The 26,960-nt window shown below is 39.0% G+C and overlaps 2 protein-coding genes across 16 annotated transcripts in view; both read left to right on the top strand.

Annotated features, from left to right (window-relative positions):
- Positions 1 to 2,429: 2,429 nt before the first annotated feature.
- Positions 2,430 to 24,835, top strand: ptk2bb (protein tyrosine kinase 2 beta, b). 2 transcript variants are annotated; one of them, XM_071479127.1, is made up of 31 exons: positions 2,430 to 2,912; positions 9,060 to 9,295; positions 9,643 to 9,821; positions 9,957 to 10,044; positions 10,508 to 10,587; positions 10,887 to 10,949; positions 11,160 to 11,214; positions 12,407 to 12,547; positions 13,834 to 13,908; positions 14,682 to 14,783; positions 14,917 to 15,034; positions 15,132 to 15,171; positions 15,394 to 15,425; positions 15,550 to 15,594; positions 15,684 to 15,781; positions 16,083 to 16,164; positions 16,251 to 16,351; positions 16,553 to 16,668; positions 17,923 to 18,023; positions 18,683 to 18,772; positions 19,945 to 20,149; positions 20,562 to 20,670; positions 20,783 to 20,842; positions 21,010 to 21,132; positions 21,310 to 21,462; positions 21,703 to 21,738; positions 22,685 to 22,709; positions 22,830 to 22,864; positions 23,111 to 23,245; positions 23,383 to 23,463; positions 23,895 to 24,835. In XM_071479127.1, exons 2-31 carry the CDS (start codon positions 9,098 to 9,100, stop codon positions 24,108 to 24,110), a joined length of 2,982 nt encoding a protein of 993 aa, XP_071335228.1. In that variant the 5' UTR covers positions 2,430 to 2,912; positions 9,060 to 9,097; the 3' UTR covers positions 24,111 to 24,835. The 2 variants fall into 2 exon arrangements, with proteins under 2 accessions (XP_071335228.1, XP_071335229.1); XM_071479128.1 differs by lacking the exon at positions 2,430 to 2,912 and adding an exon at positions 6,233 to 6,413.
- A 1,414-nt stretch (positions 24,836 to 26,249) lies between these two features.
- Positions 26,250 to 26,960, top strand: part of baalcb (BAALC binder of MAP3K1 and KLF4 b) — an 89,069-nt gene continuing 88,358 nt past the window's right edge. For 10 of the 14 annotated variants that reach the window (XM_071479143.1, XM_071479142.1, XM_071479141.1 and 7 more), the window contains exon 1: positions 26,250 to 26,887. The gene's annotated coding sequence lies outside the window, so the exon portion shown is untranslated. The remainder of the gene's footprint in view (positions 26,888 to 26,960) is intronic. The other 4 variants (XM_071479147.1, XM_071479145.1, XM_071479146.1 and 1 more) reach the window with 1 other exon arrangement.

Genomic DNA, 26,960 nt, shown 5'->3' with positions numbered 1-26,960 from the left:
TATTTGTCTTGTCAGCAAATCCCATGAAAAGACAACTAACAATTTATAAATACTACATGTGAGTATAATTTGTGTCCAAAAATGATTAAAAAGACATGAATGAGCATATGATGTAGCTGCTTTGAAGAGTTATAGCAGGTTTCAGTGCTGTATTTTTAAATACAGTGTGTCATGCTCCCTTTTTGTTTACTTCATTGCAACATAACCATCAGCTGTGATATGCATATGAAGGCTGTAGGTGTATGAAGCCGAGCCTAAAACATGTACAGAAATGTAAAAGGCACCCACTCCTTCCACATAAGAGCAAAACCTCTAGACTGATCACACCCAGACAACTCTCTGTGCTCACTTTGTGTCTCTTTGTTGTCATATTATATCTCTTTGCAGTTGCTTTGCATCTATTTGTGGTTGTGTTTTGTCTCTTTAGTAATTTTGTATCTCTTTGTAGTTGTGTGTCTTTTTCATCATTTTGTCTCTGTTAAAGTGTTTTTTTGGTGGTTTTGTGTTTTTTAGTGGTGAATTTGCATCTCTTTGTGGTCATTTTCAGCATCTTTGAAGTCATTTACCATCTTTTTGTAGATGATTGATTGATTTCCCAATATAAAATGCTAAAAGTAACTTAAAAAAAGAGGCTCTGAACCAGGCCCACTCCACTCCTGGGGCCCCTGGGCCTGTGTTCAGAAGGCCATTCAGCAATCCGTACATGCTATCATACATTTTCAGCAGACATAAAGCTTGTATGTTGTCACCAGCATCAAGAAACTGTCTTTCGACTCCAACATCAAATATTTTTAAAGAAGGGTCATTTTCACTGACACACATTGTACATTTTTGGTCTTCTTTGCATATTTCTAAACACATGCTACTATATATCTAAACTGAATTGATTTCTGGACTTGTCAGAAGCATCTTTTCTTCACTCAGTCCCCCCTTTTCTTTCACTGTAGCATCCACTGCTCCTTTCTGTGCCAGGGTGTTCAGCATAGCTGTGTGGAACAGTGACAGCTGTACGGGAGTTCAAGTCTGGGGCAGAACAAGTCCAAACCACACCCACCCCCCAGCAGACCAGAGCTGTGTCAAGGGCAAGAATCCACAACAGCTGCCGGTCAAGCTCGGATTTGTATGCATTGAGACAGTAGCAGGCATGGGCACTGCAGTGGTAAGCTTTCACAGATGCAACGGTTTCACTGTTCGCTGGTGATCATTAACACTGACTTTTTAAGGCCCCTCCTTCCCTAAAACTCCTAAATCATCACCATCACACCCCCGTCCTCCTTCATTTGTGCCCACACCGGGTGCCACCTCCCTGTATGGAGCTGTGCCAGCATTTAGACACATAAACTCGGGGCACACAGGTGGCTGTGTGGCATGCTCATGCAGGGTGTCTTCTGAGCCCCTCTCCAGGGGAAATGAGGTGTTGAGGGAGAGGTATTAGATATGTTATGGCAGTGAGCAGCGAAGGAGCTAATAATATGATTCACTGTTATTCTAGTTATTCTGTCGTTGTGGGTGTATAATATGATGACAGAATGAAAAACATTCAAGCAACACCAGGCTGCACAGTTATGTTTCGCCTTGATGTTTTTGTGTTGTGTCTGACTGTCTGTTTATTCTATACCCTGGCAATCAAGCTGATAGACATCATTTAGCGAGTACTTCTAAAGTGTAGTGGTGGAAGAAGTAGGATACTGTACTTAAATTGTAAGTGAATTTTAATACACAGCCAATAACAAAGAAGTTACTTTCAAAATAAGACAGAATAAAAGCTGTTTTGGGACCATACCTACAGCAAAATGTTTTGAATTGATAAAATGAAATAAATGTGTCGATTGAATAGATACATATATGTTGTTTGGTGCAGAGAAAGGTCATTTTAAAGACTCATGTGTTAAACATTGTTAACTGGCCCTTGACTTCAAAAACAACAACATATCCATAAACTCTCAAACCAAAAACCAAACTTGCATTAGTGTATTTGATGTCACTGTCTATCTGGCCGCCTTGTGACTTGGCCAGAACCGCAACTGTGGCTATATGAGAGCAACTGTCTCTCAGACTTATTCGACCATCCAGCATCACAGCATTATCCGTGATGTACGCTCCTCTACGTCTCTTTTTTAAATCCTACTTGTCTTGACGTCTTCCCTTCATAACTTACATCTTTTCTCACTGTATTTTTGCTGTAAATGTTGCACTCTAGTAAACTTTTACAAACATTTTGTGACTAAATTTGTAACACATGCAAAACACTGGTTATTATTTTTCAGTCATGACTTGAATTATGTGTTAATATACCTGTAATATACAAGGTTAAACACGGCTTGACCTTTCAAGTCAACGATTTTTTTTCCTTTAGCTTGTAGCTCCCTCTGCTGTCCACACGGTGTAATCACTGTATCGCCATCAACTGTTTTCAGTGGGAAATTAAAGAAGAGGCGAACCACTAAAACTCAAATCAAATGTACGGAAGGACTCGTATTTCTTCAGGGCATTAGTGAGGTAATTCACTCTGTTCTGTAAGCGCAGTCATTTCAAATAAGTTATTACGACTTTTTTTTTTTTTTTTTTTTTTTTTAGTTTTGCAACTAGTTCTGAAATTTACCATAACATTTCAATACCATCCGCGCATCTGAAAGAAAACAAACAAACAAACAAACAAACAAACAAACAAACAAACAAACAAACCAAACCACTCTCTTGTGGTCGTCTGTCTCAGAGGCAGTCCGCCATATTCTTTGTAAGTCAGACGCATGAAATAAGGAAGTGGGCCCTCCTTGGAGCAGGACTGCAGAGGTGAGGGAGTGGCCACCTGCCGCCTTCTTGCTCGGCGCACGGAGGGAGACACAAACCGTGGGGCCTGGGCTCTCCGTGAGGAATAACGCTTTCTGTCCAGAGGATTCAATCAGAGCCAGGTAAGATCGTAAACATGTGTATGGATGTTTATGTTTATTTCAGCACAAGTGTTTCTTTCATGATGAGGTCAGCGTAGTGACCCACTGCAACCATCAAGTGGCTGCATAGACCCACATTTAAAGAGGTTAATGATATAAACAGCTGGAACTGCTTTCTAAAGATGATGTGATCTGGGAAAAGTCCTGATGTTTGGTTTAAACTGGTTATAAACAACATGTGTCTTCCCCCTTTAAAAAAGAGTTTTGTTTTTTTTTTTTACTGTTTGTGGGACAGTGCATAGTGTGGAACTTGGCTTTGAGGCTTGAATACTTGCATTTTCACTATGTGAAGTACAAACTGCCATTTTCTCCCAGAGAGAGAGGGAGAGAACTTTGCTCATTATCGAAGCATGTCTGTGCAGGTGAGGCCGCAGCCTGCCACATTCCACTGCCTGGGGTCATGACGTTGCAATATGCAGACCCTCAGCACAACAGTGTTTAGAGAGCAGGCCTGTCTGAATGTCTGCCTGTGTTGACAGGCGCCGACCAGGAAGAGAAGCTTCTCGTAACAGCTGCGTCTTCAAAAAAGTCATTTATAGCATAACTTGGCCTCTATAAGAGAAGAAGTGGCTGTTTTCACACCGTTTGATGATGTGTCAGCAATTCACCACATTTACTGCTCCTTCACCAAACATCAGATTTTTATCTCGAAGACTTCCTTTTTTCAAATAACACTTGAAAAGAAAATATAGTTTGGTAGAGACTCTTATATTGAGAAGGTCGCATGAGTTCGATGTGATTTCCAAGAACTGATTGCTGACAGTTTTCCGATGTCATTACACAGAAACACCATATGATAACACTGTACGTGGCGCATGTCATGACAGTGGCCGCGTCTCTTCTACCGCGCCACTGTGCAGTTTACTGATAAAACAGTCAGAGAGTTGAACATGTGACCAGCACCGGACTTTTGTGGTTGATACAGATATTGATATATCTGACGATAGTATATTTTTTACATAAACGCATCACATAACTATTCAAATTCTTTAGATTTTTTTTTGTTCCTTTTTATGACCAAGATACAAAGTGAGTGGGACATTTTACAGAAGAAAAATCAAGTTCTCTGTGTTTCCTGATGGACAAACTATGTTTTTACATTACCTCAAACATTGTTTGACATTTATACAACTTGTCTGTCCAGCTGGAAATTTGTGAATGGACTGAATATCATAGTAGCATAGCCTTAGTTAGATAGTCTGACATCAAGTATGTCAACAACTGTAATTATCTGGGTGAAGATCTCAGAGCACATGATGCACGGACAGAGAGGCCGTGTTTGACCTTGTGCTTTTATTGTTGGTCTGTCAAGCTTTTAATTCCTGGAGGAATTACACCTTGAGAGTTGTGGTTTATTGTGGTAGTTTTTTTTTTTCCACACATTTCCCCAGCTGTGTGCAGTGGGAATTATATCTCCTAAAGAAGACTGTATTGTGAAATGACTCCAGTCTTTCTGTAACAGCCTCTTCTCAGGTCCCTCATGTGCAGCCTTGTCGATATTTGTTGCCTCTCCACCAGCTCCTGTGGAATTTCATTCTCATTTGTCACAGTCTCTCACCCAGAATCAGTCCCTGCCATTCACCTTCTGGCATCGCACCAGTAAATACTGTCCATTTGGAGCGAGACGCAGGAGCTTAGAAACAGAGGAACGACAACAGTAATGTGCGGGAGTAGCATTTAATCTGGATAAATATTCATGTTTTTGTGTCCCGCTGCAGCGTTTGTTGTGGCTGAGCGTTGACAGAGTTTGCTCATTCGACCACGGTCACAGTTTGAGATAAAAATCTCCCTCGGGAACAGTTGTTACCATAACAACTCAAGTGCCAGCATGACAGTGTGTGAGAGAAGCAACAACACTGTCGCTTTTATTCACTTAAAAAAACTTGAGTGCTGTTAAAAACAAGCAGAAGAAAGGATTTCATGGCTGTCAGAGGTTTTAATTAGGGTCTTTTTTTTCAGTGTATTATTTTGCGTCTCATATTTGTTTGTTTTTTGGAAGAGCTCTACCTGACAAGACCACCCTGCTTATAGAGTAATTGGTCGACTCCTGTCCCACAAAATTACACTATTAGCGTGGCTTGATTTACCTGAGCAGGTTCGCAGTATTCATAAGATGAAAGGAAGCGATCACATTAAAGACATGAGAGCACCTGGACTGGGTATTGTTAAAATTTTTAAATTTGACACAATTTTTTCTTACAAAGCTCTTTTGTTGTATTTAATAAAATGTGCCAAACGTGTCGAATATTAAACATCTAAACACAAGCAGCAAGCAGAAAAAGAGTCCAAATTTAAATCTGAACATGATTGATATGATATATTTTGTATTTGAAAAAATGCCATTAAGAATAAGTAAACATATACGAATCTGACCAGTCCAGGGCTCCTTTATCAATTAATCTGCTGATTAATTTTGCAATTAATCACTGTCAGAAAATAGTGAAAATCATGATTTTCCAAAAAGTGCAAGATAGCATCTTCGTTTCAGCTGTAATTTGATCCCACCGTGTGGCACTTCGCAGTTTTTGATACTCGGTGCATCAGACACGTTCTGGTGTGTGTCAGACTGAGACTTTGAACACAGCTCTATTCAGACCAGATGCAGCTCTTCACCATATATGTCCCATTGTTCTGCATTTTAGTGTTTAAACGTCAAAGACTAAAACCAGACAAAAAAAAAAAAAGTCTCACCCACTCGTTACCTGAACTGGACGAGAGGTCACAGGGATTCAACACTGACAGAGCTTCATCACGACCAGTGTTATTCATGGTGTCATTCATCATTCAGACTTTTTCTTTCCTCGTCCTCCCCAGTTTGTTCTCTGTTGTTGTTCCACATAGTTGATCATTTCAGCCCTTCACTATCTATTGTATGTAACAGCTCAGTTACTGACAGATCACCACTCATCTTTTTCTGTCATTCCTCATTTCCCTTTAGAGGTGCACTGTAATACATGCAAAATATTTTGATAGTTCGTAATGTATGTATGTCACTGTGTTTACACGCTGTTGCTTCCACTTTAGCTCAGGAATATATTTATATCCAGTCCTCCACATACTTTAATCCATAGATGTTTTTTTTTTACTTAGCATTGGTGTTAAACTTCACCCTCTCCTCAATCACCTCTGTCAGGCCTCCCACACCCAGGTGATGGTGCAACATGCCGGCCATGCTGCAGGCTCATCTTCTCTCTCTTTTCCTTTTTTGTCTTTCTCACTACAGACACACACACACACACACACACACACACTCACGCACAAACACACCCACACCCACACTCAGCCCTGCTGGGGAATTCATGGCCTCAGGCTAACAAAACACAATCCTGTCCAACAGCGACGGAAAGCCCTGAGAGAAACTAGCAGAGCTCCCTCACAGCGGACTAACAGCGAGGAGCTTCATTTATGAGAAAACATGTTGTGACAGCTAAAAGGCACTTTACTGACGGACACTGCTGTGAGGTGGGTAACTGAGGGAAATCTCTAACTCTCAACAAAATGTGTTGTCAAGGCAGCTTTTAAGTATTTAGCTCTCTCTTACTGGGAGTCTCGCTGAGTCAATATGCCCTCAGATTTTTGATTAACAGAGCAGGATGTTAACATGAGCGGTGCGGAGTTTGGGTTTGTAAGGTGAGAGCAACTCTGGATGTATTTTATTGACTTTTTTATTTGATGCATTAGTTGGTTGATACCTTTGTCAGTGTGAGGTGTAACCTTAAAGCTCTACCAAAGTGTGTTTCACCTACGCTGAAGACGATTGAAACGACTGTTTCCTGGTGTTTAGTTGCGGCTTTGACTGTGGCTGTGCGCTGAAGTTTTCTTTTTTCATGATGTTCACTATCCGTCACCATGTTTGTTTAAACCTAAGTGGCTTGAGCAGACTCTCCTGTTGCTGGCATGCATTTCTCCTGTCTTAAAGGTGTTGTAGGACATTTTAGGAATTACACTGAGTCACTTTGTTGCCAAGAGTCAGATGAGGAGATCAACCCTTCTCTCATGGCTGTTCAGTAAATATTTAGATGTGTAGCTGGTTAGCGGAGCTTCGCATGCAGATTGGAAACAGGGGGAAGCTGCTCGGCTGACACTGTCTGCATGTAACAAAATCCACCTCCTGACACATTCAAAGATTCCTAGCTGTAAAACTGTATCTTGTTTGTTTAGTCAATTACAAAAACAGAAGTGTAAAATGACCTCGCAGTCACAGCTATCAGTGACAAGAAATAGTCAGACTCTACTGGTCAAAAGCTTTAGAACGCTTCCTTTTTCCCAGTTTTTATTGAACTTTGTGTAGTTTAATGTCTCAGAGTTTCTGAAATTAAAGCATATAATAAATAACCAATTGTAGATTTAACAAACAGGATTAAAATAATCTTTTTAAGTAAATTTCATCAAAATTTTGGCTCATCCAGCAGCCAAACACGCTCTCGTACATGGTGAAAAGGTAAACTGACTGCACTTAAATGGGACTTTTCTAGTTGACCACTCAAAGCTCTTTACATTGCAAGCCACATTCGCCCAGTCACACAACATGTTCACTACATATAAACTCCAATGACAAATCAGCGGCAATCGAGGTAAAGTATTTTGTCCAAGAACACATCAACATGAAGCATAGAGGAGCCGGGAATTGAACCACCTACCTTCCGATTTGTGGACGACCTGCTCTACCTCCCGGGCCACAGCCAGTTGTGACGTCCTTCGTATAATACAGATCAAATACTGTTCAGAAAGTTGCCTTCCTGCCTTTTTCTCACCATCATGATATAAATATACAGTGCTAATTCCTGCAGTACACTATTGTCCTATGTGGAGGGTGTAGCAGCGCAGTTTATCCAAACATGTTGTACAAATACAACACCTTTGTACAGGGTTGTAGAGGGTTCTACAAGTCTGCAGCTAAAGTTTGGAAACCTGTTCGCATGAACTTTCAAGGCTTCATTTACCTCCGATGTTGCAGGAAAGTTGGGCCTGTTTTTTATGAAATTTCCATAATTTATAATATTTGGTGAATTAAACTTGTTTTTTTTAAAAAACTTTTGACAGTTTACAGCTTATCTTTGTATCATTAAAAGTTATTCACTGGACTCCACCTGCGGAAATTTCAATAAAAACTGGAAAAATGGGGGTGTTCTAAAACTTTTGACCTTGTTATTAAACAAATGACATACAGTGCGTAAAATAATGAGCGTTACAGGTGCTGGTAGGCAGATGTTATTACCTTCAGCCTGGCTAGCCGTTTCCCATGTTCCCAGTCGTTACGCAAAGCTAAGCTAACATCTCTTGACTTTAGTTTAATATTGAACAGACACACGAGACTGTCTTCTCGTCTAACTCTCGGCAATAAAGCGAGTGTTTCCCAAAATATCAAATTGTTTCTTTGAGAAACACAAAGAGCTGCTTCCCTGCCACAGTTGGAGTATTTTTCACCTCACTCTTACATGTAGGACAAATCAACACAGGTTGCATAACTGCCCAGAGCTAAGATGCGGTCGGTTAGTCATCATCCACTGTTGTTTGGTTTCCGGTGAGTGTTGTCCCAGTTTACTAAATAAATGTTGTTGTAACCTGCAGACAGGTAGTTTCCCACAGGCCGTCACTCCCACATTGTGTTCTCAACAGTCAAGTATCGAGATTTCGCCTGTGTTTGCCTGAAGAGTAAGAAAGTGAAATATTAAGCGGTTTTCCCCTGTTGATATTGATGATACAAGTCTCTGCACTGTCACAATTTTGTTCCATGACTCACACAGGCCCTCACTTGAAACCATGGTTAGGAAGGAATGTAATCAGCAGATCGCAGAATCAAATGATGTGAGTCAGATACCACATGGCGTAAGATCACAGCATGAATTTGAAGTACAGTATGACTGTAGTACTATGCTGTAGCAAGTCACAGAACAGCGTGTACTCTCATGTTACAGACACAGTAGTCTCATCACAGGCCTTCGCTCAATAAACTATACATTTGAACATATTCTTTACCTGGATTGCAAATTTAAAAACCAGCTCCAGTTTATACAGTAAAGTAAATAACTAAATGGTTGACACTGTCAAAACATTACTATTCACATTGCATCTAAATTCCAGTTTTTTTCCTTTGTCTGTTGAAAGGATGTTGTGGTTATGATGTCGCCAACCCAACCTTGAAAATGTACGAGGTGATGTCCGGTGACACCCTGTCCTGGAAGGTGCCCAGTCCAAGACAAAGTGGCACCGAGCCCAGCCCCGAATCACACTTCGCTGGGGATGGAGGGCCTGTCAAGATCCTCAAAGTGTGCTTCTGCACCAACAACAACCTGGGCAAGAACTTCAAGCTGGTCAAATGTGATAGCTCCTGGCAGATTAGGGTGAGAGTCATCAACAAAATATGGGGATGGGAGATGATGTGTCAGAGGACTGTGTTGAAGAGAGAAACTGTAGAGTTCATCTTATATTGTTTTTATAACAAATCAAAAAAGATCTGTCGAGTTTGAAGCGTCGTGTGATGTTTATTTGTACCTGAGCTGGAGAAAATATTTTTGTACAAAACTTGATAAACCTTAAGCAAAAGAAGAAAAAAAAAAAAAGATATTGCCATTGTTTCACCTCATAAACTTAGTGTCCACCACAAAGTGTAACATTTGGCAATGATGACTAAAAATCCATGCAAATTTGAATGAGGCCTTTTGAACTTTACTGATTGTCTCTCATTCAGGCCATCATTCGTTCGATTCTTGTGAGCGGTCGACTGGGGCCGAACATCACACATACAGGATCCTACGGTCTCCTGCTGAAACACTTGAAGTCTGAAGAACTCCACTGGCTGCATCCAGATTTGACTGTCGGAGAGGTAGAGCAACGCTACGAGAGCCATCATGTGGAGGCTGAGTGGAGGTACAGACGGATTACGAGGATGATTTTTTTTCTTGTTTTTGTCTAAAGTTTGAATGTTATGAGAGATATATATATAGTGTGCGAAATTAAAGCTCTGCATTTGATAAACTTCCAATGGCTTTTTCTTGAACACAGGTATGACCTGCGGATCAGATACGTTCCTGTCAATTTCCTGGAAAAGTTCAAAGACGACAGATCTACGTTGCTGTATTTCTACCAGCAGGTAACAAGCTACAGTGTATTTTATTTTTTAACTTTTTCGCTGGTGTAGATCAATGGAAAATTGGCAATAAGAAGTGGTGTTCTCACACTGCACTGTCCAGTAGAGTGATGGCTTTTCCCGTGACTGGTTTTGTGTTGATAAAGTTTGGGTTCCTGTAGGTGGCACTCCTCTTGATTCAAACAAATTGACTCACAACAATGTAAACCTTTAGTGCTTATAATTAATAATAATAATTATAAAAATCACCACCTTACAGCATTTAGCAGTACATGGAAGCTGTGCTGTTTGCCGGTACTGTCAAATATGAAAAGGTTCTGTGATCGGGAGTGGAAACATGGAAAAAAAATATGTAGCAATTTCAATTTTGCCATCATATCCAAATGATTTTTACAGTATTGCAATAATCCAGTGTTAATGGTGTATATGGTGGCAGATCTGATTTCTCTGTTCAACTTTATGGCAGGTGCGTAGTGATTATATGCAGTATCATGCCAGTAAAGTCAGTGATGGGATGGCACTGCAGCTCGGTTGTTTGGAGATCAGGTGAGTCTCTGCATTCTTTCGCTCTCACTGGTTAAACAATGTTAATCCGTTTGTTTAAGAATGGTTTGTTGAATTGTGAGGTGATTGAGTTGGTTAACTTTATATTTCAGTGTCTGTGTTGCACTCTGCGTATTCTCATCTTTGTGTTTTAGTGCCGTAAAAAATACAGATTAAAAAAGACAGATGAGAAACAATATTCAGATAGTGGGTGGGGTAGTGTAGGTAGGAGTAGGTTGTAAATGAACTTATTGTTGATGTTGCACAAACTTACATGCTTTCTTTTTACTCTCTTTTCACAGGAGGTTCTATAAAGACATGAATGCAAAAGGTTTAGAAAAGAAGTCAAACTTTGAGCTGCTAGAGTAAGTTTGTATTTTCTCCTAACTTTATAACTTTAATTTTGAAAATGAGCCTTTAGTTTTCTAAACCCTTCTTAATTCCCAAATGGATAATGTTAGAAATGCCTGGTAGCAACTTGACCACCAGTATTTGACATTAGGAACATTGTGATGTGTTCATTGTGTAGCAGTATTCATGTGTGTGTGTTCCTCTATTTGTCTTTACAAATGAAGAAAAGAAGTTGGCCTGGACCTTTTCTTTCCTCAACAACTGATTAACAGCATGAAGGTAAACTATCTTAACCTTGAGTGACCAGACACCAACTAATTTTTGGCTGGACCGCAATAGCAGGGACCAGCCTTATAACAAAAACAAGAACTCATAATAACTTTTTGGACAAACTTTAGCTACTTTCCATAGAGGGGTGTTGCCATTGCCCTATGAGGAAGAGGAACATGCGTGTACCCTGTGCAGTGAGAGGCAGAGAGTTGGAGCAGCGGTTTGTTAACCAGACAGAGGCTGTGTGCTGTGTGAGAGATAAAATAAGGGTGTTTTCACACATGGTCCCTTTGCTTTCAAAATGAACTCAGAGCGATTAGTCAGCATTTTTTACGCACATATGAACAGACAGACCCCTCTGAAGCGAACCGAATATACAGCATATAGTAGTATAGTAGTATGAGTAGTAGTGAAGGTCTCAGTAGACTATAGACTATATACACAACATACTATATTGCATTACTAATTTTACCAAATTAGTAATACAGTATTACTTATTTAGACAAATACCACAGGAATGTAGATAAGACACGTGTAGCAGCAGCCACCTTGTTCCAAGTGACAGCTACCCATATTCCAAAGCAGTAAAGGTCTGAGAGCTTAGGAGGAACAGAAAGAGGACTGAGGCTCCATCAGAGCTGAAGTGGGCCATAAAGAGAACTGTATCCTCTTTCAAATTAACCCACAGTGCTAAAACAGCAAAAAGATCTGAGTCTCTTTTCTGTTGGTCCACTTTAGGAGGACTGAGTTTGGTTTGTTTAAAAATGACTAAATGGGAAAACACCCTAAGAAAGATATTCTGTCACTTCTAACTTTTTAAACTTTATTCTAAAGTGAATATGGCCAAAATCACAGCGCAGTCTTTGTTTTTATGTTATGTGTTTGGTGATTTTGTCAGATGACGTCACGGTTTTTAAATGCGGTGGCGTTCATGGGCAGCGTTTCAGTCACTATTTCATACTTGTTCTGTTGTCTGACATCAGAAATAGAAATACATGTAAACAAGAGCAGCTTCATTGGGAATTAGGCTGTATTAAAACACAGATCACTAAAATAACGTAACAATATCAGTTGTTCAGGTTCCACAACAGTTTTCAACCCAGTTACATACGCGGTCCAGTCATGTACTAAGTTTTGACCTAGTTTTGTGTTTTGTCATGTACAAATAACAACAACTTCAAGTGTCCCTGTTGTGATCCAGTCGAGGCAGCTACGGAAGCTGATTCAGCAAACGTTCCAACAGTACGCGACGCTCAAGGAAGACGACTGCATGGTCAAGTTTTTTGAGACCCTCAAAGATTTCGTCAACTATGATGAAGAGGTCTTCCCATGTGAGCTAGTGGTGAGTGACACCATTATCTTCAACCTGTTGCTGATACTGATGCTTCCTTCCCCTAAATCCTATTATTGTCATTGTTGTGGATTTCAGGAGCTCCAAACATGGATTTACTCTCGTTCATATTAACAGTACAAACATTAAGGCCTCTCTTTTCGTGCTGGCACACAGCCCAAGCTGCAGTGCTGCATGTGTGAGCTGGTATCTTTCTGCTGCACACTGAGGCTGTTTCCTCGACTGCACTGGTTTGGTATCTTGACTTGCTGTGTTCTCTGGTGGGAGAAAAGGGTGTGGTGACGCAAATCCAGTCTGCTCAGAGCAGAAAAGGTCATGGAACCTCTTTATTCATCTTTTTCTTTTCTTCCCAATTTTCTTTTCTGTTTTTCCGACATGTTTGTCAAGTTTTTCTGTTTGACTGGTATTAATACCAACTGGACAGAACAAAGAATGATAAGTGGTTCTCATTAGTTCTGTAATCCAAAACAGTTTGCAGGTAGTCTATATTGCCTTTCCTTTACTATGCTGAGTCTCTTTACAGCTGTCTGAAGGCAGCGAGTATCTCCTCCATCTCCAGTCTCTAACAGGAAATACAATATCATAGATCAGTTAAAACTTCTCTCTTCACTAATAAATCCCTCCCTCCTGTTTCTCTCCCCTCCCCATCCATCGACATATTCTTTTTAATGAGTTTGGCTGAAGTAACAACTGGAGCCTTATTTTTAAAATCCTAATTTATCATACCACAATATGTTGCAATATAAAGATAAAGCGGGCAGCTGTTTCTTTACCAGATTGTCAGCAATAATTTTTCAGAAATAAAGAGTACAATATTAAAAAAAAACTAGACAGCATTCTTAGTTCTGCCTTTATTGTACATATGGCACTGCAATGGTATTTAGCGGCAGATGGTTATGAATCATTGTATGATAAATACACCAGAAAACATGATGATAATAATTCCTTCAAGAGACACCATCTGCTCCAGACACTATATTTGAGCTACTCTATTCATATTTTAACATCCCAGACAACAACAATGTTCCTCTGAGAAAAGCTCCGTACTGTATTCCCAAACATAATATGGAATAATGGGGAATGTCCTGTGTTTTGAAACTAGTGAACGTGATTGACCATGATTGTCACAACCGCTAACATGCCCTCCTGTATCATGTGATAATGTCTTCTTTCTGATCCTACCCCACTTCCTAGTACACTTGGCCAGGAAAATACCAAAGTGCGCTTGGCACAATTCCACAAATACAGGGCCCTAAATCATTCTCATTTGTCAACAGCAAGGTTGGAGTCTGTCAGTGGAGTTGGTCATCGGTGGGAGAGGCATTCGCCAACGCACACAGAAGAATGCAGCGGTAAGCATGGTGAAGATTTCAGCATTTCTTGAGAGGCCTCTGACCTTTCATCATACTGTTGTGTTATATATCTGATTGGCCTTGTTCTCAGATTTTTGTGAAAGGAATAGTTGGGATTTACGGGAAAACCAATTATTTGCTTTTTGAAACAGCCAGTTTGGCTCTGTCCAAAATTAAGATAAAAAGCTCACTGATTGACATTTACTTCTTGAAGTCTCCCTGGGTGCCTGGCAACTGCTCCTGGCCAAGAAATAGTCTGACACATAGCCGCCCCCCCTCCCTGTAAAATCACAACGCATTTCATTTTTTGCATGGATTAAACAAACAAGACATAACATGTTGTTTAGTGAGTTTTAGAAATTTTGGTAGTTGGAGTTTGTTGTCACTTGTCAGAGCCCTGTTTTCCATCTTTATGCTAAGCTAAGCTAACTGCCTTCTGGCTGGGGCTTCATATTTAGAGCACAGATATGAGAGTGACATCGATTTTCACATATAACTCTTGGAAAGTATATTTCCTAAAATGTTCAACTGTTCCGTAAAAGTATAAATATATCTGAAAATATCATTTTTGATGCTCAAAGTTTGGTGGGATAAACAAATTCAGATTTTCTGTCACACCACCTTATCATGTCTAGACATATTTTGCAAAGAAATCTCTTGACATTGATAGCAGCCATCAGTGGAAACATCACTATGTATCTCACACAGTCTTGCAAATATAATCAGCCCCATCATAATTTAATGTATTGTATTCCTTTTCTTTTGTGCCTCAGGCCGTGTTTCTTGCCGACTTCAAACAGATCAAGAAAGTACAATGCTTATCTCAGAGCGACGGCAAGGCTCTCCTAAACCTGGACATAGAGGGGGCTAGACAAGTAAGTACCACAACAATACAATCTACCTATTATGTAACATTTTTCCTTACAGTGTTAAAAATAGCTAGAGAATGATGGCTAAGGAAATGTAATATGTGCCTTGCCACTGTCCTTTTTCCATCTTTCCTTATAGCGTCTATCGATCAACGTGGCCACAGTCCCTATGGCAGAGAACATGATGGACCTTATTGACGGATACTGCCGCTTGGAAACTGAAACAGATGATACTGTTATCTATCGACCAAATAAAGGTGCGTATGAGTCAGCTACATTAAAGCTTGATTAAAGTCTTTGAGAAATGTATTATTTAAAATTAACTGAAATTATCACAACTAATGTCTATCCTAGATGCTAATGCACGAAGTTCCCTACCTGAGATTCCCACAGGGTGAGTGGATTCTGGCTATTTTATGACTTTAGATGATTTGTGTCTCAGTATAGCTGCAGAGTCCAAGCTGTACTCATTCCTTTTGGTTGTAATATGAAATGAAAAGTTATTTATTGATGAGAGGGGCTGTTTTATTCAATCATGCTGTCACTGCTCTGAGGAGCCATAATTTATAAATTTATGACCCGGGCTTTCTCTCATTCTGTCTTCTCTCTGGAGCAGCAGAGACACCAGCTCGGTCAGACACAGTATGGGTGAGCTGACAGTTTTCAAAGTATTACATAACCACCATTGTATTAATTTCCATTTTTAACAGCCAAATGTTTCTGTAATTATCTGGTGAAAAGTATATTGAAGTTCTTCCTTTTGTATTTGCAGGATCTGATATTTACTGTGAGATTCTTGATGAAAGGCCGAAATCAGGTTTGTCCAAAGTTTGTGTTTGTCATTACTTTTGCAGAATAACTATAGTATAAACTCACTTTTGAGCTTTGACAAATTTTGTTCTCTAGTTGTGAAGTATGGGATTGACCGAAATGACATTGTTCTTGGCCGGATTCTTGGTGAGGGTTTTTTTGGGGAAGTCTACGATGGATTTTACAAAAAACCTGTAAGTGTATCTCACTTGTGTTTGTGTGTGTGTGTGTGTGTGTGTGTGTGTGTGTGTGTGTGTGTGTGTGTGTGTGTGTGTGTGTGTGTGTGTGTGTGTGTGTATGTATGTATGACAGCAAAAAGGATAAAAAAAAAAAAAAAGATTATTGCTAAATCAGTTACAGACTATCAACCGAAGAACTATCTTCACTTTAAACATACAAACAGGCTTGGTTTTCTCCACATTGTGCTGTTTGCATGATTGCTATCCATTCAAATGTTTTACATAATCAGTGTCTCTTTGTTTGTTGATTGAACAGGATGGAGACAGGATCAATGTGGCTGTGAAAACCTGCAAAGACTGTTCACCTGATGTGATGGAGAAGTTCATGAGTGAAGCAGGTAAAGTGTATGAAAATAACAGAGTGACATTAATTACGGTACTTTGAGAATAACATTAAAGTTTGTACACTTTGTGTATTTGCCAGTGATTATGAAGAACCTCGATCATCCCCACATCGTCAAACTGATTGGGATCATAGAGGATGATCCTGTGTGGATTGTCATGGAGCTTTATCAGTACGGAGAGGTTCGTGCCAGCCACGATTTCATGATATATTTTATATTTAATTCAGTCATAACTGAACTGATGTTTTTTTTATGTCTGATTTTGGTGCAGTTAGATCGTTTTGCAAGACAAAGACAAAGTGTAACAGAGATGCTGTATGTCTGTGCTGATGTAGACTCAGTAAATTCCTGTCCTTAAACTTAAACGTTGATGTCGTTGCAGCTCGGAAACTACTTGACTCAGAACCAGAACAAGCTGACAAATACAACTCTGGTGCTGTTCAGCCTGCAGATCTGCAAAGCCCTGGTCTACCTGGAAGGGGTCAACCTGGTGCACAGGTGAGGGAATATTTTTTCTTTGTCTTCAGGAGTGGTGACACTGTTATTGTTCCTATCATCCAAAAAGTTAATAAACCAAAATATACTGTATTAAAAAGATGAGTTTGTCTATTTAACTGACAAGTTTTAGCTCACCATTATACAGGAAACAACTAATGAATCATGAAATTGTTTAAAGAGAAAAATCACAGAGTGAACTCGGCCACCAAAGTACAGGCAAGACAACAAGTCAATTTAAATTTAAAAGTGCTTCACACAAGACAGATTTGGGAATTATAACAAGATAGGAAAATCAAGGTAATACATAAAGAGAGATAAATATGATTTTAAAAAGAATGAAATGAAAGAGAACACAGAAATGAAATGAGAGGGAATAAAATTGGATAAATAAATAAATGTTACAGTGCATAAAAAGCCAGAAATTTAATTTAAAAATTTTATGTTTATTGTAAACCTGACTATCAAGCCTCTTAAAATGTTATGGAGAGAGCCAAGGCCATGGTGTTAGTGCAGTATGTCTCTGCTGTAATGGTCTAACCTCTTCAGACAGAAGTACAGTTGATTCTATAAATTTGGTTTTTTGTTGCCGCTATAAAACAACTTTCTGGTCACTAATCTTGTGATTACCATGAGATACTGGACAGTGTTAATTCACTGAGATGGAGAGGAAAAGGGTGAATTGTTATTCGTGTTGATGGATTTTGGAAGGACAAAGTTTGGGATGTTGGCAGCATTGATTTGGAGCCATAAAAAAAGCATCTCCATGTAAAGTCATATTATCTGGTGACAATGGACAACTGTTTCTTTTAAACTTGAAATATTCATACTAGACAACATCACAGGAAGTTGACTTGAGATGACAGAAAACCTTGTTTCACTTGTCATTTTTGCAGAATGTTATCAAAAGGTTTCAGGCAGCAAAACAGCCACTTGAGGATTCAATCTCCCGTGAAGTGCAAACACAGACAAAGACAATTAGTTTTTGCTTGCGTGGAAAATGTAAAGATTCTCTTTGTATTATATTGTGCTACAGTTATTGTAGTGCTGCAGTAACTAAGAGGCAGTTTGAACTCAGTCAGTGAGGGCTAAGAGCTGTTTGAGACACTCTGCTCTACCCATAATATGCAGTCATAATGTGCAATATCAGGTTACTTTACAAATTCTGCTTGTATTATCTGCATTAATCATCTCTTATCTACCTCATCTCCACCTGCACCTACATAAAGTTTCACCTTTCTTTCTGTCTTCTCACAGAGACATCGCAGTGAGGAATGTGCTAGTTGCCAGTCCAGACTGTGTGAAGCTCGGAGACTTTGGTCTGTCGAGGTACATCGAGGATGAAGAATACTACAAAGGTAACAGAGGCGAACTGGGAGATTAAAAGCTGACTTTATCTTTTTTTTTTTTTTTTTTTTTCTTTGAGTCACCTTAATGTATAAATTCTGATACAATTCACATTAAAATAAGATAAGATAAGATAAGATCACCTTTATTAGTCCCACAGTGGGGAAATTCACAGTGTTACAGCAGCAAAGTGGCAGTGCAGAGAACAGGAAAGCTGCAAGAAACTGCAATAACAAATATTTGGGAAGATAAATAATAACAATATAATAATATACAAAATATGTAGATACGAAAAAATTACATATTTACAACAACAGTAGCAGCGTTTGAGGGATGCTGCACAAAAAAATGTCAGATTAAACTGAATAATATTTGAAAGAGACACAAGATTTGCGCAAAACAAGTGGTGACCACATTTTATCAATATTCCCAACTGTGTGCTCATGCCTGTTTGACCTGGAATTTTTTAATTCGCATAACTGAAAAATATCGTTATTCATCAAAAATGCACATTTGTTGTTGTGAAATTCCAAATTAAAATACTCTTGGCAGAAATGGAAGAACAGCCTTACACACAAAAATATGCATACAATGTCTCTTCATGTTCCTTTTCAAAAATGAAGACTGAGCATCTTTACAGTGTAAAACACTAACATCTATTTCTTTGCAGCGTCTGTTACTCGGTTGCCCATCAAGTGGATGGCCCCAGAATCCATCAACTTCAGACGTTTCACAACGGCCAGTGATGTCTGGATGTTTGGTGAGCCACACAACAGCTTAGTGCAAACACAGTTCGGGGGTTGGGTGCACAACACAGAAAGACAGTAAGAAAGCACATAACACTCACATGTGGCAAAAGACAGGTGGCTGGTTAATCATCAACCCAAACAGGCACGGCATGATTTTATGATGTAACAATTATTTGAACTGATATCACAACTACATTTAGGTCCTGGGTTTGCAAACAATCCTAATGGTCTTTATTACCCATATGCCCTTTGCCATAGTGCTGGATTGTATACAGGGAGGTGGTGACAAGTGTCTATTTGAATGTCTTTTTCTATAGCAAAAGATTTCAGGAAATAAATAACATATTTATGGTTCATGTTTTCAAAGGGAAAAAAAAGATGAGAGAAAAGGTGAACTATCATAAACAACATGGCAATCTGTACATATTGCCTTTCAGGAAACAGGAAGCATATTCTATACAACAAATGGTTTAAGGTTAGTTTATGTGATTATGATGAGTCCAAATACTTAGTTTAGGTGAAGTGTATCAGAAGATGGTGGTAATATGGTAAAAAGTAGAGACACAGGAGATTCAGTTCAGTTCAATTGTACATGTTTGTAAAACCATATATGAAACATTACCTGCAAAGTGTTGTTTCATGTAAAGAAAGAGTGAAATAAGGAGTGAAAGAGCATTGTGTTAATTGATAAATCGTTAAGAAAAACATTTTCTACTTTCAGCTTCTCAGTTGTGAAGATTTTCTGTTTTTCATCTGTCTTATTTAATGGTAAACTAAATATCTTTGGGTTCTGGACTGTCGGTCAGACGAGATACATTTGAAGGCATCATCCAGCGCTATTTTCTCGGGCTGTTTTCACAATTTTTTTTTTTTTTTTTTTTTTTTTTATGGATTGAAGAAATAATTGGCAGATTAATCAATAATAAAAAGAATTGTGATTTGTTGTTTATTTATCCAGTCGCAACAACACAATTACATTAGGGCTGAAGTTTTTATTCAGAAAAAGCTGTGCATTGCATCACGGTCTTGTGTTGGTCCTCATGCTGTTCTTTTGTCTTTCCTTATGATTTACATCTTTATTGCTGAAAATGTGCCTGTGTAGTCCTGAATTTCATCATGAAGGATAAATTACAGGGTGAACGTATGGCCAAGTCTTTGTGTCTGTATTTGTCTGTCTCCGCAGCTGTATGTATGTGGGAGATACTGAGTCGTGGGCAGCAGCCGTTTTTCTGGCTGGAGAACAGAGACGTAATCAACCAACTGGAGCAGGGCATCCGGCTGCCCAAACCAGACAACTGCCCTCCTGCTCTCTACTCACTCATGACCCGCTGCTGGTCCTACGACCCCAGAGAGAGACCCACGTTCACTGAGCTGGTGGTCAAGATCAGGTATTTCTGTATTAGAGCTGTACTCTTACAAAGTGACTGACTGCACAGAATAAAAATGAATTTAGGCCCTGATAGTCAGGCCATGTTTACAAGTTGAATCTGGTGGTGACCTTTCGGTTACAGTTTTCTCCTCAGTGTTGATGTATGATGAAATAACCCACAGAACTTAATATAAATAAATGTTAAGTGTTTTTCTCATCAGTAAATGTTTTTCTATTCTCAATTGCCAGTTTCCTTTGACTCATAAACAACCAAGACAAAACCTCATAGTGATAGTTACACTGATTCAATATCGTGTTAATTTAAAGAGCTAGTTTTGTGTAGGAGAATTATAAAATAATACTGAAAACAAACTGTTGACACAGCCCATTAGGTGTGTGCAAAGACTAAACTGTCGTCTTAAATCTGTCAGTGATGTCCACAAGATGGAGAAGGAGCAGGAAGTGGAGAGAGAGAGAGACAGAGCACGCTCCACTAAATATTTTGATCCCAAGTTCAACTTCAATGAGCCTCCTCCCAAGGTATGAATCCCTTTAACATTCAGCCACTGTTTTATGGTACAAAGTCATACACAGTTCAAATTTAACACAAACGTACAATTTAAAAAAAAAAATCTTTTTATCTTTACTGTAGCCTTCAAGAATGAAACCAGGGCGGTTTGGAAACACGCTCAGTATTGGTCTACACATTCAGGTATTATTATCATTAATGTACAAAAATTACCTCTAAAGATGCCAGTTTCCCTTGAAGCTCACAGACTTCGCCTAAAAAAATACTAAAAAATAATAAATAAAAATGTTTTGTATGTATGTAATTGGTGTGGTGTGTGTGTGTGTGTGTGTGTGTGTTTATCTGTGCAGCTGAATGAGGCTTTGTGTGCCAGCTCACCTGATCTGGCCAGCCCATGTGAATATCAGTCCCCTGTCGACTCCATGAACACTTTGGCACTGCCTGTCCGGTCCCCTCGCCGTCGCAGCATGGGGGTAAGAGACACTGAGCCCTTAGGTTAAAGGTTTAAGCTTCTGTTTGTGTGTCAGTTTTCTCGCATTGTTCATATGTAGATAAACCTACAATACTCAAACATTTGCATCAAGAGATTCAAAAAAGACAAATATAGTGTGCGATTAATCCCCCATCACATTTCCCTGGTACTCTTGTAGGAGAACGAGTTTCCCCGAGTGGAACCAAACAGCAGGGAGGACGCCCAGCGCCTGTGGCAGAGGGAGAAACGCAATATGCAGGACACTCTCCGCCAGCAGAAGGCACAGATGATGGAGGATAATAAGTGGCTGCAGAAGGAGGAGAAACTCCTGGTGGGAAACAGAGCATCATTAACTTTTGTCAACCCCTTCTCTGTGTCTCTGTGTCCTCTCGCTCCTGAAATCAACGTGGCCCTGGAGGCTACGCTGAACGAGGCATCATTAAACTATACCAACCCACTCGTTCACTCCCGACGACCTGCTAGTCTTAACTTGAATGTTCCCCTGATAACAGTTCCAAAGAGAGGGTCCACATCCATATTCTATAAAATGAACCTGCCTGTTCTTTTACAGGACCCCATGGGACCAGAAGATCCTTCCAGCCCAGTGGTAGGTATCTGTCTATACACACTATGATTACACTCAAATTAAAAGAAAGAATCGTTTTAAAATTAAAAAAATATTTAAATTAACTAAATTTGAATTCAAAATACATGGACATATGAGATGGTTTGTCCAATGTCTTTGGAGGCATATTCACCTTATTCCTATTGGACAAGTGACCAGGTGTAGTCAGCATCATGTAGTAGTTTATGTGGTTTCAGTGCAATAACAAAGGAGTCATAAAATATAACATATATATATATATTCTCCATATACATATAAATATAAAATATAAAATATTCCGCTACAAAAAACTTCAGGAAGCAACAGTAAAATAAGCCTGATTATTAAAAGTGGAAATCAAAGCAGTGGAAGTGCAATGATGTCAGTAAAAAGGAAGAACCGCTACAATTACTGGTCTATATGTTAGACAATATTAATATATAATATTAATTATGTTTAATATATCTAAATACTCAAAATCACATAAGAGAAATGGCACCTAAAAATAATGCATGTTTTCCTTTTTCTTCTTCTTCTGGTCTTCTGATCACAAATATATCAAATGATGCACTTTTTATTTATTTACAACAATCCAGTACAATCATAAATCATGTCACATATCAATGCAACACATAGTTTTTTGTGTTGTCAAACTTTCAAACATTCGGGGAAATTTAGGAAACAGCCGACTGAAGTACACCAAAAATAATACAATTTAAATCACAATGACTGTAGTAGTTATCACAGAGATACAATATGAAAGGGGATCTTACTTTTCCTTGTTGGAATCTAAATTAAATCCCAAAAAACTGGCCTGAAATTAACTAACTATTTACAGGGATTACCTCTCTGCATTATACTGTCTGTTTAATGTCTTTACACTTACAGTCAGTCTGGACAGGATTTATTTTCTAGTCCTCATGAGATTTTTTTTGTCTATTCTTTTCAGGCCTCTGAAGCTGACACAGAGAATGGTAAGTCCTCAAAGAAATTCACATTAAATTAATTCTGGAGACTATTATTTCTCCCTTAATCCTCCTGACTCTCTTTTCTTTTTCTCTGCCTCTTATAACGTTCATCTTCCTGCCTCACAGCAGTGCCAGAGAAGCCCCCGCGGCTCACAGCGCAGGTAATTATATCAGTTCATTTTTTTTTGGATTGTAATATCTTTTCATCTCACTGAAAAGACCATTTAATTTTATCAGCTTTGATTTTTAGATAAAAAGAATTTATAATGAACCCAGACATTTGAAAATAAAGTTTAATTACCCCTCAGTGAAAAGGGCACTGATGTCATTTAAAATAGTGTCCAGTTTAAAGTAATGAGGACGAGTATTTTAATTTCTGAAAAACACATCATTCCCCTCTTTCTCAGCCTGCGCCCACAGCTGAACTGGACCGCTCTGATGACAAAGTGTATAAGTCCGTCATGGACTTGGTCAAAGTTGTCGTTCAACTCAAGAATGACATCCCTGAACTGCAGCCAGATGAATATATCACCATTGTCAAGGTACAATATGAAACATTTCTGTTTTGTTTTTTAATTTAATTTTTGAATAGTGTGTTGATGTGTTATGACGTCAAATCAAATATTAACCTCCTGAGTCGAGCAGCTGATTAATTCTCTGTATTGATCTCTGCCCCCAGTCTGTGGGGATGGCTTTACGAGATCTGATTCGCAGTGTGGATGATATACTGCCCACCTTACACGAGTCGGTCAGGACCGAGGTATATTACGTCATCCTCTGCTTGTTTGTTCTGTTTTCTCATCTCTCTGCGTCCTTTTTTTTGTTTATCTTTTCTTTCTCCATGCTAGTCGCTCTGCTTGTCCTGAATCAGAAAGTGACAGGATACCTCTTCAAACTCAAACACAAAGATGTTTGCTTTTCTGACTGAGAACACCCAAAGTGGTTATCAACTTAAATACATCTCAATTTATCAGAGAGGGTATAGAAATTTAAAATGTGATGCTTTGCTTGTTTATTCAGTGTGTGTGTGTGTGTGTGTGTGTGTATTATATATAACATTTAGAAGTTTCATAAAGATAGTGTTTATTTCTATTTAATTTCATCGTCCTACATTGTTACTGTGCTCATTTTGTGTATGCCCGCTGTAAAATATTGGAATGAATGAGTTCAAATCCATTGTTTGTTTACCAGATCGAGGGCACCCAGAAGCTGCTGAACAACGACATGGCAGAGCTGATCAGTAAAATGCGTCTGGCGCAGCAGAACGCCATCACTTCTTTGAAGGAGGAGTGTAAGAAACAGCTGCTGGCTGCGGCACACACTCTGGCAATGGACAGCAAGAACATGTTGGATGCTGTGGACCAAGCAAGAGTCAGGGCCAACTTAGCCAAGCCTGTGGCTCCTTAGTGGACTGTAAATGCTCTGGTTCTGTTTACACATTTACCTTAAATCAGACGGTCAGTTAGAAATAACATTTGCACAAATCACTACCTGCAGCAGCCATTGGTTCTTCGGACAGTCATCATCCTGTGAATGCGTGTTGGTAAATTTAAATAGAAGATGGTACAACTCAGGCCATCATGGAAAAAAGGGTGGGTACTCTTACCAAAGTAAATGGGAGATTTACTGGACAGTCTACAAATATCAAGCCTCGTGTTATGGTTGCAGTCAGTTCTGACAAATTTCATTTGATGTAAACTGTTCTCATTTGTGAGAGGTAACTTACTGGTTTAAATATCTGTTCAGAATTTAAAACATGATTGTAAATATGAAATGTGTCTTATAGGTTTTAATGCAGAAAAAATAGAAAAAATACTGTAATGCAAATCAAAACTCGTTACTCTTTCAAATCTGTCAAAAGTAGCATGTGTGAAATGTGAGGATGATGAGACGAGAGGGTCGGCCAGCTAGTAAAAACATTTTATATATCTATACTTTCCAGACACATTATGTTAAAATTGTAAGCATTTTCTATAAATTATGATGAAGCCTTACAATGGTGTGGATAATGAATTGTTAGATGTGTTTCAGATACTCAACTTGAGTGAAATGTTTTTGTATTACATCTGTTATCAATTCAAGCACATAATTCAAACAATATAAAAATAAATATCATGATGTATACTACTGTACATGAATGCCTGTTCACTGAAACACACCATGTTGAGTATTTAAATCTGAATGTTTCCCATTTCCTGTCATTGTGAAACTTGTGATCAAGTACTGATAATGATATTTCTGTACTCATTTAGACCTGTTTGGAAATTCAAGAAGAAATTCCTCAGAAAATCTGAACATTTCCAGGAGATTGACGAGTCACAATAAACTGCTGGGAGGAAAATAATCGTGCAGACTGAAAACAGAGCAAAGGGCCAAAAGTTAAACATAGGCCGTTATTATAATTTACTCAGCAATTACTTACCTAGCCTTTAATTTTTATCGGTGAGAGACACAACAGCAACATCTGGGCAATAATATAAAGTAATCCCATGCTGCAACACTTGGCTCAGAAATGACCACACGGTTAAATCAACTGCTATCAGATAGTGTCTCATCAAAAGGTAATAAACCTGACAAAGGTCGAATGGCTGTTGAATCGAATTGGCTCACATGATATTGCACAGGTGTCGCTTTTATTGTGCTCCCTGTCGCACAGGATATGAACATGTTGACATAGTAGAGAAGGTCAGTTATGTCGGTGCATCTACAGAAAGGAGAGCTGCGGTTGTCTCATAAAAAGATTCCTTATGTATATATATTTTTTTAATAAAATGAATAATTGCAGTTGAAATGTCTTATCTGGTAAGATGTAAAGCAGAGGACTGTGTGAACAGGAGTGTCATTTATGGCTAAAATGTGAAGGTGAGACAACTGCAGGAATAATCTTTTGTTTACACCACTCAATAAATGTCATGTCAGGCTTTTCAACAGTTTTCATCATGGTATTTATTACATAGTGTATGATCATTCAAAAATAAGTTTAATTGCGGCAACAAGGCCAGAAAAAAAGTCCATACAAATGCGATTTCTTTCCAAACCAGCACAAATGACCCCAGTTAGTGTGTCCAGTAAAGATCTGTTAGATCAGCATGTTGGTCAAACTGTCAAAACCAGAGGGAGTTGAGAAACGTGTTTGGTGAAGGCCATCCCATCTTAATGTTGAATGTGGTTCATTACTCATCAGAGCTTTTCAATCTGGCACAAACCAAACATCTCATTCCTCATAATCCTGCTGCAGTGCTTTAGCCCATGTGGAAGCGGCCTGTCACTGCTGGTCCAGCAGCTCATGAGGCATCACTGACAGGTCTCAATTTCCACTTGTCATGTCAGCTCAAGGCTGGATGCCTCTAAAAGTACTGAATGAAATCCTGTCAGCATCGGCTGTATTTTTAGATTCCTGCTGAAGACCAGTGTTGTGAAACTTATGACCTCTGCCACAGAGCTTATGTTTTCACCCATGTCTGTTTGTGAGTTTGTTTGTTTGTTTTTCAGCAGGATTATGCAAAATGTACTGAACTGATGTGCACCAAATTTGTTGGAGGGATGGGTATTTCAAAATAGGGCATTTTGCAAGACTTTTGTCAGTATCTCAGGAAATGGATCTTGATGTAAAAAAAAAAAAAAAAAAAAAAAAAATATGGTGTTGAAATCTATGACTGTACAGTTTGGTGCAGATCCAGATTATTATCTGAGGCATGGCTTCACTTCTAGCTTGGAAAATGCAATCAAGCGTTTGTTTTTTCTTTTGTTTTTATTTATTTAATTATTATGTATTATTTTGGTCGTTCAAAATGCAATGACATTCTTTTACTTGGAACTAAACAGCAGCAGCAGTAATTAGTTACAGCTGTTGATGTTAATCAGCCCAGCTTGTGCCTTCACTGAGCGGGCACCCTCACATAGTCCCTGGAGCCAACAAGTGGAGCCTCTGTCAAGTCACAACATAACCCCAGTGACATACTAGGATAGCTCGGCTGTTCAGAATAAAACAACGTACCAAGAAGACAAATTTGGAGTCACCGGGAGCCATATTTTTTTTCTCTTTTGTCGGATGTTAGCGGCTTGTCCGGTGTCAAGGTAACAGCGACAAGCTAGGAGGAGGCTAACCTGACCTCCGGTAAGACACCAAGTTTACTACAGGCCTTCTCTGAGACCAGTGGTGCTAGTGAATGTAATGCAGTTAGGTGAGTGACTTTTAAATTGTATTTATTATTGAAAAAAAGTAATCACATTAGTGTAACATGTAGCAAACTGATG

This window comes from Trachinotus anak, unplaced genomic scaffold, assembly GCF_046630095.1.
Source record: "Trachinotus anak isolate AG129_WGS33_773 ecotype Australia unplaced genomic scaffold, CSIRO_AGI_Tana_v1 ptg000005l, whole genome shotgun sequence".
Classification (NCBI taxonomy): Eukaryota; Metazoa; Chordata; class Actinopteri; order Carangiformes; family Carangidae; genus Trachinotus; species Trachinotus anak.
Note: the sequence above shows the minus strand (reverse complement) of the source record. Positions and strands in the feature narration are given on the sequence as shown.